This window comes from Castor canadensis, chromosome 3, assembly GCF_047511655.1.
Source record: "Castor canadensis chromosome 3, mCasCan1.hap1v2, whole genome shotgun sequence".
Classification (NCBI taxonomy): domain Eukaryota; kingdom Metazoa; phylum Chordata; class Mammalia; order Rodentia; family Castoridae; genus Castor; species Castor canadensis.
The window spans coordinates 69742748-69755955 of NC_133388.1; the positions used below are offsets into that span (position 1 = coordinate 69742748).

Here is a 13208-nt window from a genome sequence, read left to right on the forward strand (position 1 = left end):
ATTGTCTTTCCAATGTTGCCTTTTTTTTTAATAATAAAAATTCTAGGATGCCCTTAAGAAAAAGGATTCTGTTTTATTAGAAATATATACTAAATATTAAATGGTTTGTCTTTCTCAATTTCAACATTAAAAATACAACCATAATTTTTCTAGTATTACATCTTTTTTACTGTATCAGCCATAAATATCTTTGAATGGCTATTGTGTAGTGTATCTAGAATTACATATAATACTCTATTACTATAATTGATCCAGGAGATATCTTCCTTTGGATTGGTTTTCAACAGGTTAAGTTAGAGATTTTAGTTATTTAAAAATTAAAAAGTTGGATGGTGTTTGTCACTCTCCATTATGTAAGTATATATACAGGAACATATGTATACACATATATCTATACATACATACCACTTTTTATAATTACCTTTAGCAAATATAGAGGTTTTATATAGGAATATAAAAATTAGTAAGATTCAAGTATAGTTTATATGCCATCGAAATCAAATAATATAGAGTGATTGTGAAGACCAACAATGGCATCTAATCTACCTTCATTATAAACTCAGTTTTGTTATTATTTCACAAAATCTATATTACCATATGTAGACAGGTTAGGATTTATGATTGCCAGGTCTGTCTTTCTGAATCTGAGTAGAATGGGTTATCCAGATTTGTCCATTGTAGACCGGTGTGGTGGTACATAGCTATAATTCCAGCTACTCGGGAGATAGAGATAAGAGTATCACCATTTGAGGCCAGCCTGGTCAAAAGCACAAGATCCTATCTGAACACAACTAAAATAGAAAAGGGCCAGGAGCATGGCTCAAGTGTGGTAAAGTGTTTGCCTACCAAGCAAGAGCCATGAGTTTAATCCCCAGTATCACCAAAAAAAAAAAAAAAATCAGCCATTGCTTTAAGAAATCTTTTTTATTGTAACTTAGCATGCTTCTTTAGAAGTTATTTTAAATTTTCCTCCCCTTTCTAAGTATTGATATGATTTGAAAGAAAATATTTTAGTCCCTCAGAAGATAGTTATAGATATTCTAAATATTATTTATAAATGCCAGTAGAAACATAAATGTAATACGTTTTTAAAAACAGATTTCTGTTCATGCAAATTTATCACTATATTAGTTTGAAATTACAGGTAGCCAAATATCTTCCATCAGTACTTTGAACTTGAAAATTTGACTTAGATGTTGTTGACCAAGAAGCAAATAACATTGATCTTATATAACATCTATTAACCTTTTGTAACAGTAATTATTAGGCTTAGTTTCCACAGAGAACATTCATTCAGATATGATTTTTTTTTTAATTGGTACAGGACTTTGATCTCAGAGCCTGTGCTTGCTAGGCGGGCGACCTACCTCTTGAGCCACTCCTCCAGACTTTTTTTGCCCAGCCTGCTTTTCAAATGAAATCTTGCACTTTTTGCCTGTGGCCAGCCTTCAGACCATGATTATTCTCCTGTGTGGCCGGCACTACAGGCATGCGCCATCATGCCTGACCCTCTGATGTGAATTTTTTTAATGAAAACAATAAAGTAATAACTGAGCAGTTACTGAATGCCAGGCACTGTGCTAACTGCTGTACCTGCATTCTCTCATTCAGTCTTCATGGCAGTTCTATGAAATTTGAAAATAGTGATAATAATAAAAACTAAAGCTTATTCAGGATCACCTCATACTTGGTGAAGCCAGCATTCCAATCAAGACCTGTCTGACTTCAGAGTGTGTGTCCATAATTATTATAGTTACCCACTTAGTCTGTTTTCATCCCCTTCTTGCTGTTGATAGAGGAGAGAGAGATTGCCCAATAACCTGTCATAGTTATAAGTTGGAAATTGTTACAGATTTTTATTTTGAGGGCTCTACTTTTCTTGCTCATTGAAAAATGTTTCTTTTTTTAAAAAAAATAAAAACCTTTTAAGGTTGAAATCAGAGTGATCTGGATTTAAATCATAGTCCTGCCATTTATTTTCTATCTGAACTGAATCTAAACTGTCTTATTCCCAGTTTTCTCATTTGTAAGAAGGAGGTAAAATATATTAAACTTAGCCTGATTTGTTCTATGTCTGCAGTAATAGTAGTTCCAGAATACATTAAAATGAAACCACTTATTTGCCTGTATTTTTGCACTATTTTGTTTTAAATTATGTCTTATTTTCTTTATGACATTCAGTGCTGTATCCATGATAATCTTAATTGTTTACCAGCTCCTTTAGCAATATTAAAGTAATAAGGTTATTTGTGTAGTCTAACCTTTAATATAAATTTATATTTTACAGAATTATCCACATAAGAGAGGACAATTTTTTTTATTTCCCCAAAACTAAACCTCAGGGTATGTTGTCCTTTCCACACTTGAATGATTATATTTCAAAGGTGGTCATTTTCTTCAAGAATATTTCTGGTTTCAATATTTCCTTCCTAGTTCTCAAGTGCTCTGGTTCAAAGTCTACTAAATTTCATTTAATAGCTTTCTTATACCATTACACTTACTGGGTGCCTACTGTGTTCCAGGATCTTTGTGTATGTAGTCATTAATCCTCAACGTGGCAAATAACTGTTATTGTCTCCATTTACAAATAAGAAAATGTTTTAAGTCAGTTTGAGCAAGATCAAATGACTAATAAAGTGACAGACTTGGCATTTAACACAGAACTGTCTAGTCCATGCCTGTGTTCATCCAGCATATTCACATTGTCTCCTAGTTCGGTAATAACTGAAATTGCTTTCAAAGTTAGAATATTTTAAAATGCTATATTTACCCAATAACTTTAGTAGTTTTAAACTGGTCATACTTGTGAGCAAACAGTACAAACAAAAGCAAAATAAACTAAAATCCATTAAGTTCCCTTTTATAACATGCATATAAATCCCCCAAGTCATATGCTCATGTTATTTGTAATAGTTTATTGTAATCAATATGTAATATATGAATCAACTTATTATACTATCAAGATATAGACACAGTCTGTATGAACACTGTCAGTGTGTGTTAGTAACATGATGAGGTCATAGCTCAGTGGTAGAGCATTTGCCTAGCATGTGTGAGGCCCTGAGTTTGATCCTCAAAACAGAAAAAAAAAAAAAGTATTAGTAACAAATACCTTATGCATAAACATAGGAACCCAAAGAAATTTCTCAAACTTATCCTTGAGGATATTTTAATAATAAAGTAATTAAATCAGCACTCTTTATGACTCAGGTAATATAAATCAGTAGGCAGAATAGGATTGACATGAGCTATAGGTATCATTAGGCATATTGAGTATGAGTATATATCACAAATATCATTTGCTAAAATGTGAATACGTATGATATCTATATACCTTAAACACTAAAAAGCCTGATTTGACTGTGAGTTGGCTGAAAGGAAATTCACTTTGCAGGCAATAAGGGAGACATAGAGGAATTTTTTTTATTTTTTTTTAATAGAAAAGCTTGGATATGTATGCAAATATTGAAGATTAACTTTATTTACTATTAGTGTTCAAAGTAGTAAAAGAAAAAGATTTTAGGAACAGTTACAGTTAAAAAAATTTGAAGTGGGTGAAATAGCTGTGAAGCAAACTTTCATGGAGGTCTGTTTGCACAAAGAATTAAGTGAGGAAATATTCTTTGAGTTAGGCATACTCTAAAGCAGTGCTAGCCAATAAAATTTTCTATGATGATGGAAATGTTAAGTATCTGTTCTAGCCAATATCATAGCAACTAATCGGTTAAATGTGGCTATTGAACACTTGAAATGTGAATTTTTAAATTTTAATTACATGTAATTTAAATTTAATGTGGATATAACTACCATATTAGAGTAAATCTAGAGATTTTATGACCGAGTTGTAGAATAACATACTATCAGTACAGTGAACACTTTTTAAACAGTAGATATTTAAAGAATCTCTCATAGACTTTTCTTTTTTCTTTTTTTTTTCCTATTTGAACTTGATTTGTTAGTTGGTAAGTATAATGTTTGAACTTAACAAAGCATTGATCATTGTGAAACATCACCCTAACTCATTGCATGCCCAATTATATTTCATAAAATTACTTTCTACTCTGCTCCTCAGTAAACACCTGTAAAATCTGCCCTGTATCCCTCATATCTGTTGTCTATCTTCTCTTTTGTTTTTTCACTTCTGCTCGCTACTCCGTTTCTTCATTCACAACAAAGAAAGAAATGCAGTGATAGTTCTGTTCCTCCCAAAACCTCCGCTAGAAAACATTGGCCATCTCAGGTAAACAGCCATGGGAAGGCCTCATGATGGCTGGGAATAATATGCATTGTCAGAAAAGCATTAGCTACCACTCATCGCCTTCCTTCTGCCATCCACCTACAGGGCTTCTCTAAGTGAGTTGTGGATTCATATTTAGATTTTCCAGTATGAGTCTACTATGAGCAAATTCAGATCTTTAGGAAGAGTAAAATTAAACAAAAATGTATTTCCTCCTTTATTTTGAAGTTCACCTCATTTCAATTAGAAAGAAACACATTGGAGAAGTTACTGTGAAAAAGAAAGCAGTTGTCATGAATTATAAGTGACAAGATATTTTCCTTGGAAATATGTACTTGTTCTTAAGTATAATTACAACATTTGGCCTTGAAAAATACTTGTAAGTGTACTACAGAGATACATTCTTAATTTTCTTGAGATAACTCAGTAAGATCTGCATTTCTTATTGAACATTTTTGGAGGTTTTTGTTTTTGTTTTATTGTTTGGCAGTACTGGGACCTGAACTCAGGGCCTCAAGCTTGCTAGGCAGGCACTCTACCATTTGACCCACTCGGCCAGCCTTCTTTTGTGTTGGGTTTTTTTGAGATAGGTTCTCTAGAATTCCTTGCCCTGGATGACTTCATACCATGATCCTTCTCACTTCTGTCTCCTGAGTAGGTGAGATTCCAGGTGTGAGCCATGGGCACATGGCCTGGTTTTCTCTTTTAAATATTTATCACTTCAGCTTAAGCACAAATGTTTCATTAAATGGAAGTGCTGGCATAATTATTTCTAAATGTGAAGTGTCAGTGAGGTGCTGCATTGACTAACATCTTGGAGAGCTATAAGGACAAGCCTACAACCTGTGTGGTGTTTTTGCTTGTTTGTTGATGACACAGATAAAGAAAATTTTCACATTTAAGACCCAAAAAAACTGGATTAAAGTGTCTTAAAATATATAGAATTTTTAAATTTTGTTGTTCTATAGATATTTTTCTAAGGGCTTTTCTTTTTAATGTCTTACTCATTTATTGAGAAAATACTTGAGAGCCTACACTATTTAAGGTTCTCTGGTATTGCTGTATGTTGAAGAATCATTCATAGAAACAAAGCACAGAAGTGAAAGAACTACTTTGTAAAAAACACAGAATTTTCCTATTGGAATGTTCTTCTCATTTTAAAATTCTGTATCTACTAATTCTATTGGTTACTTAGTTGCTGTTGTTGAAGAGTATAAGTGCAAAAGTTTAATGAAAACAAAATATTACTTATCATTTCTAAATTAAGACATTCTCTGAGATCACTTTGTCTTTTTGACAAACTTCCAGATGACAATTATTATTTTCGCCCCTCCCCCAGGAATTTATCTTGCTCCTTGTAAAGCCCTACTTCAACACCTAGCACATATGATGGTCTCCTAAATGCCAAGTTCCCCTTTAGGGCATAACCATTTAGAACCACTTGGTGCTATTTTTTTCCAGTTTGTTTTGGTTGTACCTGAACCCTAGAGATAAGATTGGTCTTTCTCACTTGCCTCTTGTGCCCTTCCCTGCATGCCATGTTCTTTGAATCCCCAGTCTTTCTGGCCCCCAGATTTTGCTTCCCGTTGCTTTTTCCGGGGTTCTGGCTCCAGAGATGATGACTGGTGCTTTCTTGTTGGTACAATGACATGAGCCACCAGATCACTGAGTTTTAAATACATTAGTAGGCTGTTGTAACAAGCAAGTTTTGGGGCTTGCTTTTTCTCTTAAAAGACCTCATTAAGGGTTAGGATCCTTGTGCCAAATTAGTAGCAGGAAAGTTCTTATGGGTTGAGAGGCTATATGACTATACTCATGTTTTTGCTGTTTCCTACAGGCTTCTACCCAGAGACTCTATCCAGTGAAGCTCCCACAACAACGCAGATAGATGGGGCTGACCTGGCCTCTCCAATGTCCCCTCGAACTAGCAAAAGCCGCATGTCCATGAAGCTGCGTCGTTCCTCTGGCTCAGCCAATAAATCCTAAGGAGACAAGCAACCTAGCAGTGATCAGAAGCAGTTACCTTAGCACAAACACAGTATTAACCCCTCCATGCCTTCATGTATGCCATGACGTGCATCTTCCTTCCTGCACATGTATTTGAGAAAACACTGGACTTAAATCATTTGTTAATTTAATATTTTAGATTTGGGTTATTTATTCAGTTTGGTTTTTTTCCCCCTACACTCCAAGCTGCCCTATTTTGAGGGGGTAGAGTTTATTCTGTACTCCTTACCTTCCTAGATAATTATGTCAAGTAGTTTTACCTTTAATTTCATGATTCATGTTGAGCCAAAATATAATTGGACAGTCTCATTTTATTTATTGTGCCCCATTATAGCTTTATAACTCAATAAACATATAATGTTTTTACAAATGTAAACTTTTTTTTTTGTGTATGTGGTTCTGGGATCAAACCCAGGATCTCAAGCATGCCAGCCAAGCATGCTTTTGAACTATATCCCTACCCCTGCAAATGTAAAATTAAGTTTAAGCATTTATAAAGACATAGTAAAAGTTGAAAATCTGTTAATACACAGGATGTGTACAGATTATTCATGTTATAAAAATAAAATACTCAAACGGTCATGTACTATCTCAAGTCCAACTGAAATGATTTTAGCATTAACTTTTTCTTCCCAAGACAACGTCTCATTTCTTGGCTGTACAAGTGATGCCTTGACATATCCAATAACTAGAAAAATCACTGCTGTACTTTGATTTCTGTTTAGCTTCCAGTTTTCTAATGTTCTGCTTTTTAAGTGGTATCACCATTAAATGCTATTTCTGTTTGTGGTTGTGGCCCCTTATTATTGGCTGGTAGACCCTTGTGTGTGGTACCAAAAAGGTGGCGGCAGGAGGAAAAAACTTTTCTTATATATTTTGCCCAAATTATATGTATTAAGAAAGAAAAAAGAACATGACCCAGGAATCTAAGTTAAATCTGATATTGTTAATACTGTACTTGCAGGTGCAGGTTGGTATACATTCCACCCTCCAGATGTGTTTTCCTATAGTAGATTAGCTACTCACATTTTGTTCAGAATGGGCATCTCTGAAGGAAATGTAGCATGACTGTGTACCAACTGCATGTGTAAATATATCATACTGGGAAACACAGAATTTAAATTATGTATCTTTCATGTAGTGGCTACAAATTTGTAATGGAGATTTAAAAAGACGACATGGTATTTAATAATAAAAATATTCTTACCACTGTCTGTCCATGATTTGTCTTCTGTTTCATATATTTTTAAACTTAATAAGCAGGACTACATGGTTAGTGGGAATATGTAAAGCATATGCCTATGTTATCTTAAACAGTCATTTAAACAATGAAGTTAAATTCCATTTTTAGGGTGCACTCTAAACTTACTTCTCAGAGATCCTACCATAGTCCTGAGAAACAGAAAATCTTACACTTCATAAAGGCCAACCAGAAACTTTGCCTAATGCGCTTGGTTAAAGCATCAGTGTGTCTCAGCCTCAAGTTTGTTTGGTTTCTTAAATTTCGTATTATCTTATAATATACTTTCAGGAATAAAACTTTACCAAATTTTTCTAAAACATCTTCTTAGAGTTCCTGTGCACTTGAATTTTTGTTTTCTTATGGAAACTAAAATTCCTATGAAAGCTTATTAAAAAAATAAACAAATGGATAATGTAAGTCCCTTGGAATAAGATTAAACAGTTTTCCACAGCCAAGGTGAAGAATTATTAAATGGAAAGTCAAACAACTGCTTACATATTTCTAAGGTGCTTTTTTTAATGAAAAATATAATGGATTGATAATATGCAACAAAATGGACTGAAAATACCAACTTGAAATAGTGATATAATTTTTGTCATCTTCAGATAACACTATTCAGTAGGTTTTTTTTTTAAGAAAATACTTGAAATATATTTTCCTTTGCCATTTGTTGAGGAAAGTGTCATTTTAGATTGAAAGAACAGTACATATTCTTTCTTTTTTGGAGCTTCAGTTTGTGCAACTAGACTTCAAAGGAAAATTTCCCATTGCATTTCTGTACCATTACAATCATTTGCAAAATATAATATCCCCTATCTTTGTATTCTGTCTAAATGGGTCACTAAGATTCTAAAGTAAAGTAGAATACTGGTATTGGGGAGATACAAAATGTGGCTTTGAAAATATGCTGTGTTCAACCAGTTCTTAAGACAAACACAGAACAAAACAAAGCACAGTCTATGTACATTTATTTGGTGATAAGCATCTTACAAATCTGAGCTATTTATCAAGCAGTGCTCAGCTAGTGTCCCAAACCCTGGCTATTAGAGGATGGATACAGAATGTGCACTGAATGTGGTTTACAAAAAAATTCGAAAATTTTTTGCTGCCGAAAAGAAAATATAGATGAGTGAATTGCCATTCAGATCTCTAATGCAATATACATATTAACATCTGAAGCTGAACAGTGTCATATATACAGTATGAGATTTACAACATAAGCAATAAATAATTTGGGTGAAACCCTACTAAAACAGTCAAACTTGAGGAAACAAGTTCTCTATTTCCAAAAAGCTACGTAAAGAAGGTTAAAAGTAGCTTCCTGAATACACACAAAGTAGCTGAAAAATTTGAAGGGTGTCCTAACTCCTTCCACAAAAGTAGCACCCTCCCCAACTCCAAAAACTAAGACTGGACTAGTATATATAATTGAGAGTTACGGGGGAGATTCTTGCAACGCCCCCCCCCCCACGAAAAGCAGCAAACATCCTTCTAAAATTTCCTGCCCATGAACACAAGTGTTGACTCGTGCCCCCCTGTAAGTTTGGCACCGATCACGTAACTTTTAATTCACAGAATATACAATGCAAGATGTCTGACCTACTGAGACAGAAAATACATAGGTGCCTGTGATGGCAAGAGAAAAAACAACAAAAAAAAATGTAGGTGACGACCACCTTTGGTAGCCAGAACGCTTTGTAGGTGGTGTTGAGACATGCACGCATCCACTGCGACTTTCCATAGGAATTACAAGTCATGTAGAATTCGTTGGGGTCTCCAGAGTTTGGGGGACAGAGGGAAGGACCCTATTTTGGTGGGAAAGTGAGGAGGATTTAAAGCTGACAGCCTCTGACCATGACTGTTGTTTAGACCATATACATACCTGCTCTAGAGAGGGTTTTTACATTTCGCCGTCCCCTCCCCTGGCGGGACGTAACTTGGGAGAGTTTTAGGAGGGAAACACGGGAAGGAAGGAAAGTAAACTTGCAGCAGTTCCCGTGCTGTTTTCTCCCTGGCGGGCCTTGGCAGTCTTCCTGGGCTAGGCCCTCAGCAGCCCGGCCGCAGTGGCATCTGCAGCAGCAGGACCTGCCGGCTCTCCGAGGGGTGGCACTTATTGATGTGGCGGGTCAGCCCCGGGGAGCTAAAAAAGGTGGACGGGCAGTGCTTGCACGAGAAAATCTGCTGCGCACTCGGGTCGGAGCCGCCCCCTGGGCCCGGGGCTTCGGGCGTCCCCGACAGGGCGGGCAGCAGCAGCTCCTCGCGGACGGCGTGCCACAGCCGGTGCTTCTCCCGGACGTCGGCGGACGGGAAGTGCGCCCCGCACAGCGGGCAGGCGAAGGCGAGCGCGGCGCCGCGCTCCGAGCCAAAGCCGGGGCCCAGCGCCCGCGCCGAGCCCGCCTCGTGAGTGCCCAGGTGCTTGCGCAGGTAGGCTTGGCGACGGAACTTCTTGTGGCAATACGGACACACGAAGACCTCGGATCCCCCAGCACCACTGGCACTGCCCGGCCCAGACAGTCGGCGCCCCAACACCCCGTCGGTGTAGGGGGCCTGCGGTCGCGGGGGCTCGGGGTGCGTCAACACCTGGAGGCCCTGGCGCGGGGCGCTGTCCTGGTGCTGATCGTCGCCGGAGCTGTCCCTGGTCTGCGGGTGCTGATCCACAGTCCGTTCTGCCCGACTGTTCTCCTTCCCCTCTGCCAGGAAAGACGCGATGGGCCCCGAGCCGGGGGAGGACGCAGACGACGAAGGCGGCGGCTTCCCGTCGGCGGCGGACACTGTGGCCGCTGCGGGACGCGGCTTGTGCCAGCGGCGATGGGAGGCCAGGTTCGCAGGGCAGCTGAAGACCTTGTCGCACTCGGGGCAGCGGTACTCGACGCGCACGATGCGGGAACAGCGGTGCTGGGCCAGGGCGAAGGGGTCCGCGTACTGCTCCTTGCACAACTGGCAAATGAACTCCCCCAGCGGCGTGCGGCTGCCCCCCAGGGTCCGGGACGGCGCTCCCGGCTCCTCCTCCTTGATCTTCAGGCCCAGGACGGGGGATGTGGTCACCTCGTCTGCAAAACTCAACTTCCTCATGGCCTTTGGCTTCTTGATTCCCGCAGCCACGGGTCCGGACACGCAGCCTGGAGGGGCCTTGGCGCGGCGCTCGCCAGCGGCGGCCCGCTTCAGGCTGCGCAGGGTGGCCGAGAGGGGAGCGGGGTCCAGCTGGAGCGCGGGCTCTGGGAACGGTGCCCGGAGCGGCAGCAGGAACTGTTCCCCAGAGGTCGGGGCGGCTGCTGGTGCCACCGAACAGGAGAAAGTGGCCACGGCGGCGGCGCCCCCGGGGAAGGACTCGGCGGAGACCGGTGAGCTGAGGCAGCGCTCCAGGAACGCACGGCGCAGCTCCGTGCCCGCCGGCTTCGCAGGGCTGGGCCCGGGGCCCTCCCTGTCATTGACCCTCCACTCAGCGCCTTCCCGCCCGACCGCCCCCAGGCTCACCCCAGCCGCCCGACAGGGTGACCCCGACAGCTCCTGGGACGCCTCCGCCGTCAGCCCCTTTCCAGGATCTTCCTGGGTGAGGAGCGCTGCCCGCTCTGTACCGGGCAAGGAGGCGCTGGGCACCTCGTCGGAGAAGGGCGGCGCCACCTGGGGATCCCGCAAAGGGAAGACCCGCTCAGCTAGGCGCACTCGGTAAGAGCCGCCCGTCCGTTTAGTTCGCTTCACCAAGAAGCCCCTCGGCATGGTGGAGTCGGGAGTGCTCGGCCGCCGGGAGGAGTTGGGGGGACAGGGGCGCCGGGAGCAGGCAAGCACAGGAGCTCCACAAGCTTCGCCTGGGCGGGCATGCCGCTGCTGGCTTTATAGCTGAGACGCCGCCGGGCCAGCTCCGGCCGCTGCAGCCAATCAGGAGTGGGAGCGGGTCCCGGAGGCGGGGCTTCCGCCCGGCTGGCGGCGAGCGCGCCCCGCCCCGCCTCTCAGCGTCCGAGCCGCCGGAGCCCTCTGAGGGGCGCCCGCCATGGGCGAAGACGCCAAAAGGTAAGGGCTGGAGCTGGAGGGAGCTCGGCACCCCCTTCCTCGGCAGCCTGGGGGACAGTCGGCTTGGGAGTAGGCGCAGCACCCCCTGACACGAGGCGCCCCGCGCTGCCCTAAACCCCTCCCCCCAAGCACGGGCGTCCGGCTGCGCGGGAGACCCGCGGAGGGAGAGCGGCGGGCGCCGCGAGAGTCCGGCTGGAACGGGTTAACGTCCTCCGCCGCATTGAGCTGCTGCGAGTGCAGCGGAAGGAGCGGCCCGTGCCTGCACCTGCACTCGACGGCGGGAGCACGGCCGCGGTGCGGTATCGATCGCGCTGCGCGCCTGTGACACTATGAGAATTCATCTGGGAAGAAGGGCTCTCAGCGCCCGGGGCGTGCGTGCCGCGAGCCGCTGGAGCTCAGGACGCCAGCGCGCTTCGCCGCCCTCGTCCTCGCCGTGGACAAGTGCCCCTCCCCGGTGGGAGGACGAGTGGGGAGGGGAAGGGATCTCATTTCCGACTGTCCTCACACAAAGTGCTCTCTCTGTTCGCACTTTCCACTTAGGCTGCACAGAGACATGACTTAATGCCTAGCTGGCCTGTTTAGCATGGAGTAGATTGAGGGAGAAACGCTGGTGCCTCCCGGCACATGGCAAATGATACTCCGCACAAGATGTGCTGTGCACCAGACGCCACAGATTTCCATCTGGCCCTGCCGTGTGCCCAGCACTTTAGGAACCAGAAGGGATTTGAAAGTTTGTAACACTACCTGAGCAACGAAATAATTAGACCAGGAAGGGAAGAGAAGTCTGCTCAAGGCTTTACCTACACCAAACTGGTAAAAGAGAAAGGTGTTTCAAAGTGGAATGTAGAGTAACCCATCTGGTCATCAATTAAACTTACTGCCTTCCTTCCCATGAGTGAGGTATTTTTACCTGGAGGACAGTATTTGTGGGAAGGTTTGGAAGTAACTGAATATTAATCTGACTATGCTTTAAGCATTCTGCTTAAGTAATTTCTCCTCTATACGCGCACACACACAAGGAGATATCTTTACTGTTTTTTTTTCTAACAAGTGGATTGAGCCAGAGAAAAAATAGATAACAAAATTGACACAGAGCCCAGATTCAAATCAAGATCTGACTGATTCCAAACCCCAGACTCTTACCACTATACCAAGGGCTTCAAATTATTTTTTCCTTAATCACATCCCACGATTATATGTTCTGTAGCACACACAGAGAGGGGAGGGGAAGGGAGAGAGCCTGACATTTTATAATCAAAGTTAATATCCTCAATTGCTATTTTAAAACATTTGAGTCCTTTAATAGTGTTGGTAAACTTAATTTACCAAATTAGGCATTTCTGGAATGAGTTTATATATGATTTCTAACACAGTTTCCTCTCAATTTTCTCTTTCTCCTCAGATATGTGATGTGGAAATATGATGTAAGAGTTTTAATATTTTAAGATGGCCCCCTTTTCCAGAGGGGTTTTTTCCCAGGGACATAATATGTTGTAAAAACTGCTGTCACATATTTTCTACCAAATCCAGTAGTTTTCCTGTCCCTTTCCCTGAAATGTAATTTGATAACAGACTTTCTGGAAACTGGTATATCAGGAGTTTTTAAAAAAACATGTATAGCCTTAATCCACCAATTACTCTTTTAGGAAGTTATCCAAAATTAATTAAGGACTAAGATGTATGCACAAAGCTGTTTTCCACAGTGTTATTTGT

At 41.9% G+C, this 13208-nt stretch overlaps 2 protein-coding genes across 7 annotated transcripts in view; one reads left to right on the plus strand and one right to left on the minus strand.

Annotated features, from left to right (window-relative positions):
* Ralgapa1 (Ral GTPase activating protein catalytic subunit alpha 1) overlaps nucleotides 1-7454 on the plus strand; it is a 241944-nt gene extending 234490 nt beyond the window's left edge. For 5 of the 6 annotated variants that reach the window (XM_074068142.1, XM_074068145.1, XM_074068144.1 and 2 more), the window contains one exon: nucleotides 6075-7454. In XM_074068142.1, coding sequence (XP_073924243.1) covers nucleotides 6075-6223 — 149 coding nt within the window. In that variant the 3' untranslated portion in view covers nucleotides 6224-7454. The remainder of the gene's footprint in view (nucleotides 1-6074) is intronic. The other variant, XM_074068143.1, reaches the window with a different exon arrangement.
* Nucleotides 7455-9417: 1963 nt separating this feature from the next.
* On the minus strand, nucleotides 9418-11282 carry Insm2 (INSM transcriptional repressor 2). Its single transcript, XM_020169957.2, has one exon. The coding sequence runs from the start codon at nucleotides 11202-11204 to the stop codon at nucleotides 9534-9536; it is 1671 nt and encodes a 556-aa protein (XP_020025546.1). The 5' UTR covers nucleotides 11205-11282; the 3' UTR covers nucleotides 9418-9533.
* Between the last annotated feature and the right edge of the window lie 1926 nt (nucleotides 11283-13208).

Excerpts from the sequence above, each read along its gene's own strand:
- Insm2 (XM_020169957.2), bottom strand. The coding sequence starts at position 11,204 with ATGCCGAGGGGCTTCTTGGTGAAGCGAACTAAACGGACGGGCGGCTCT.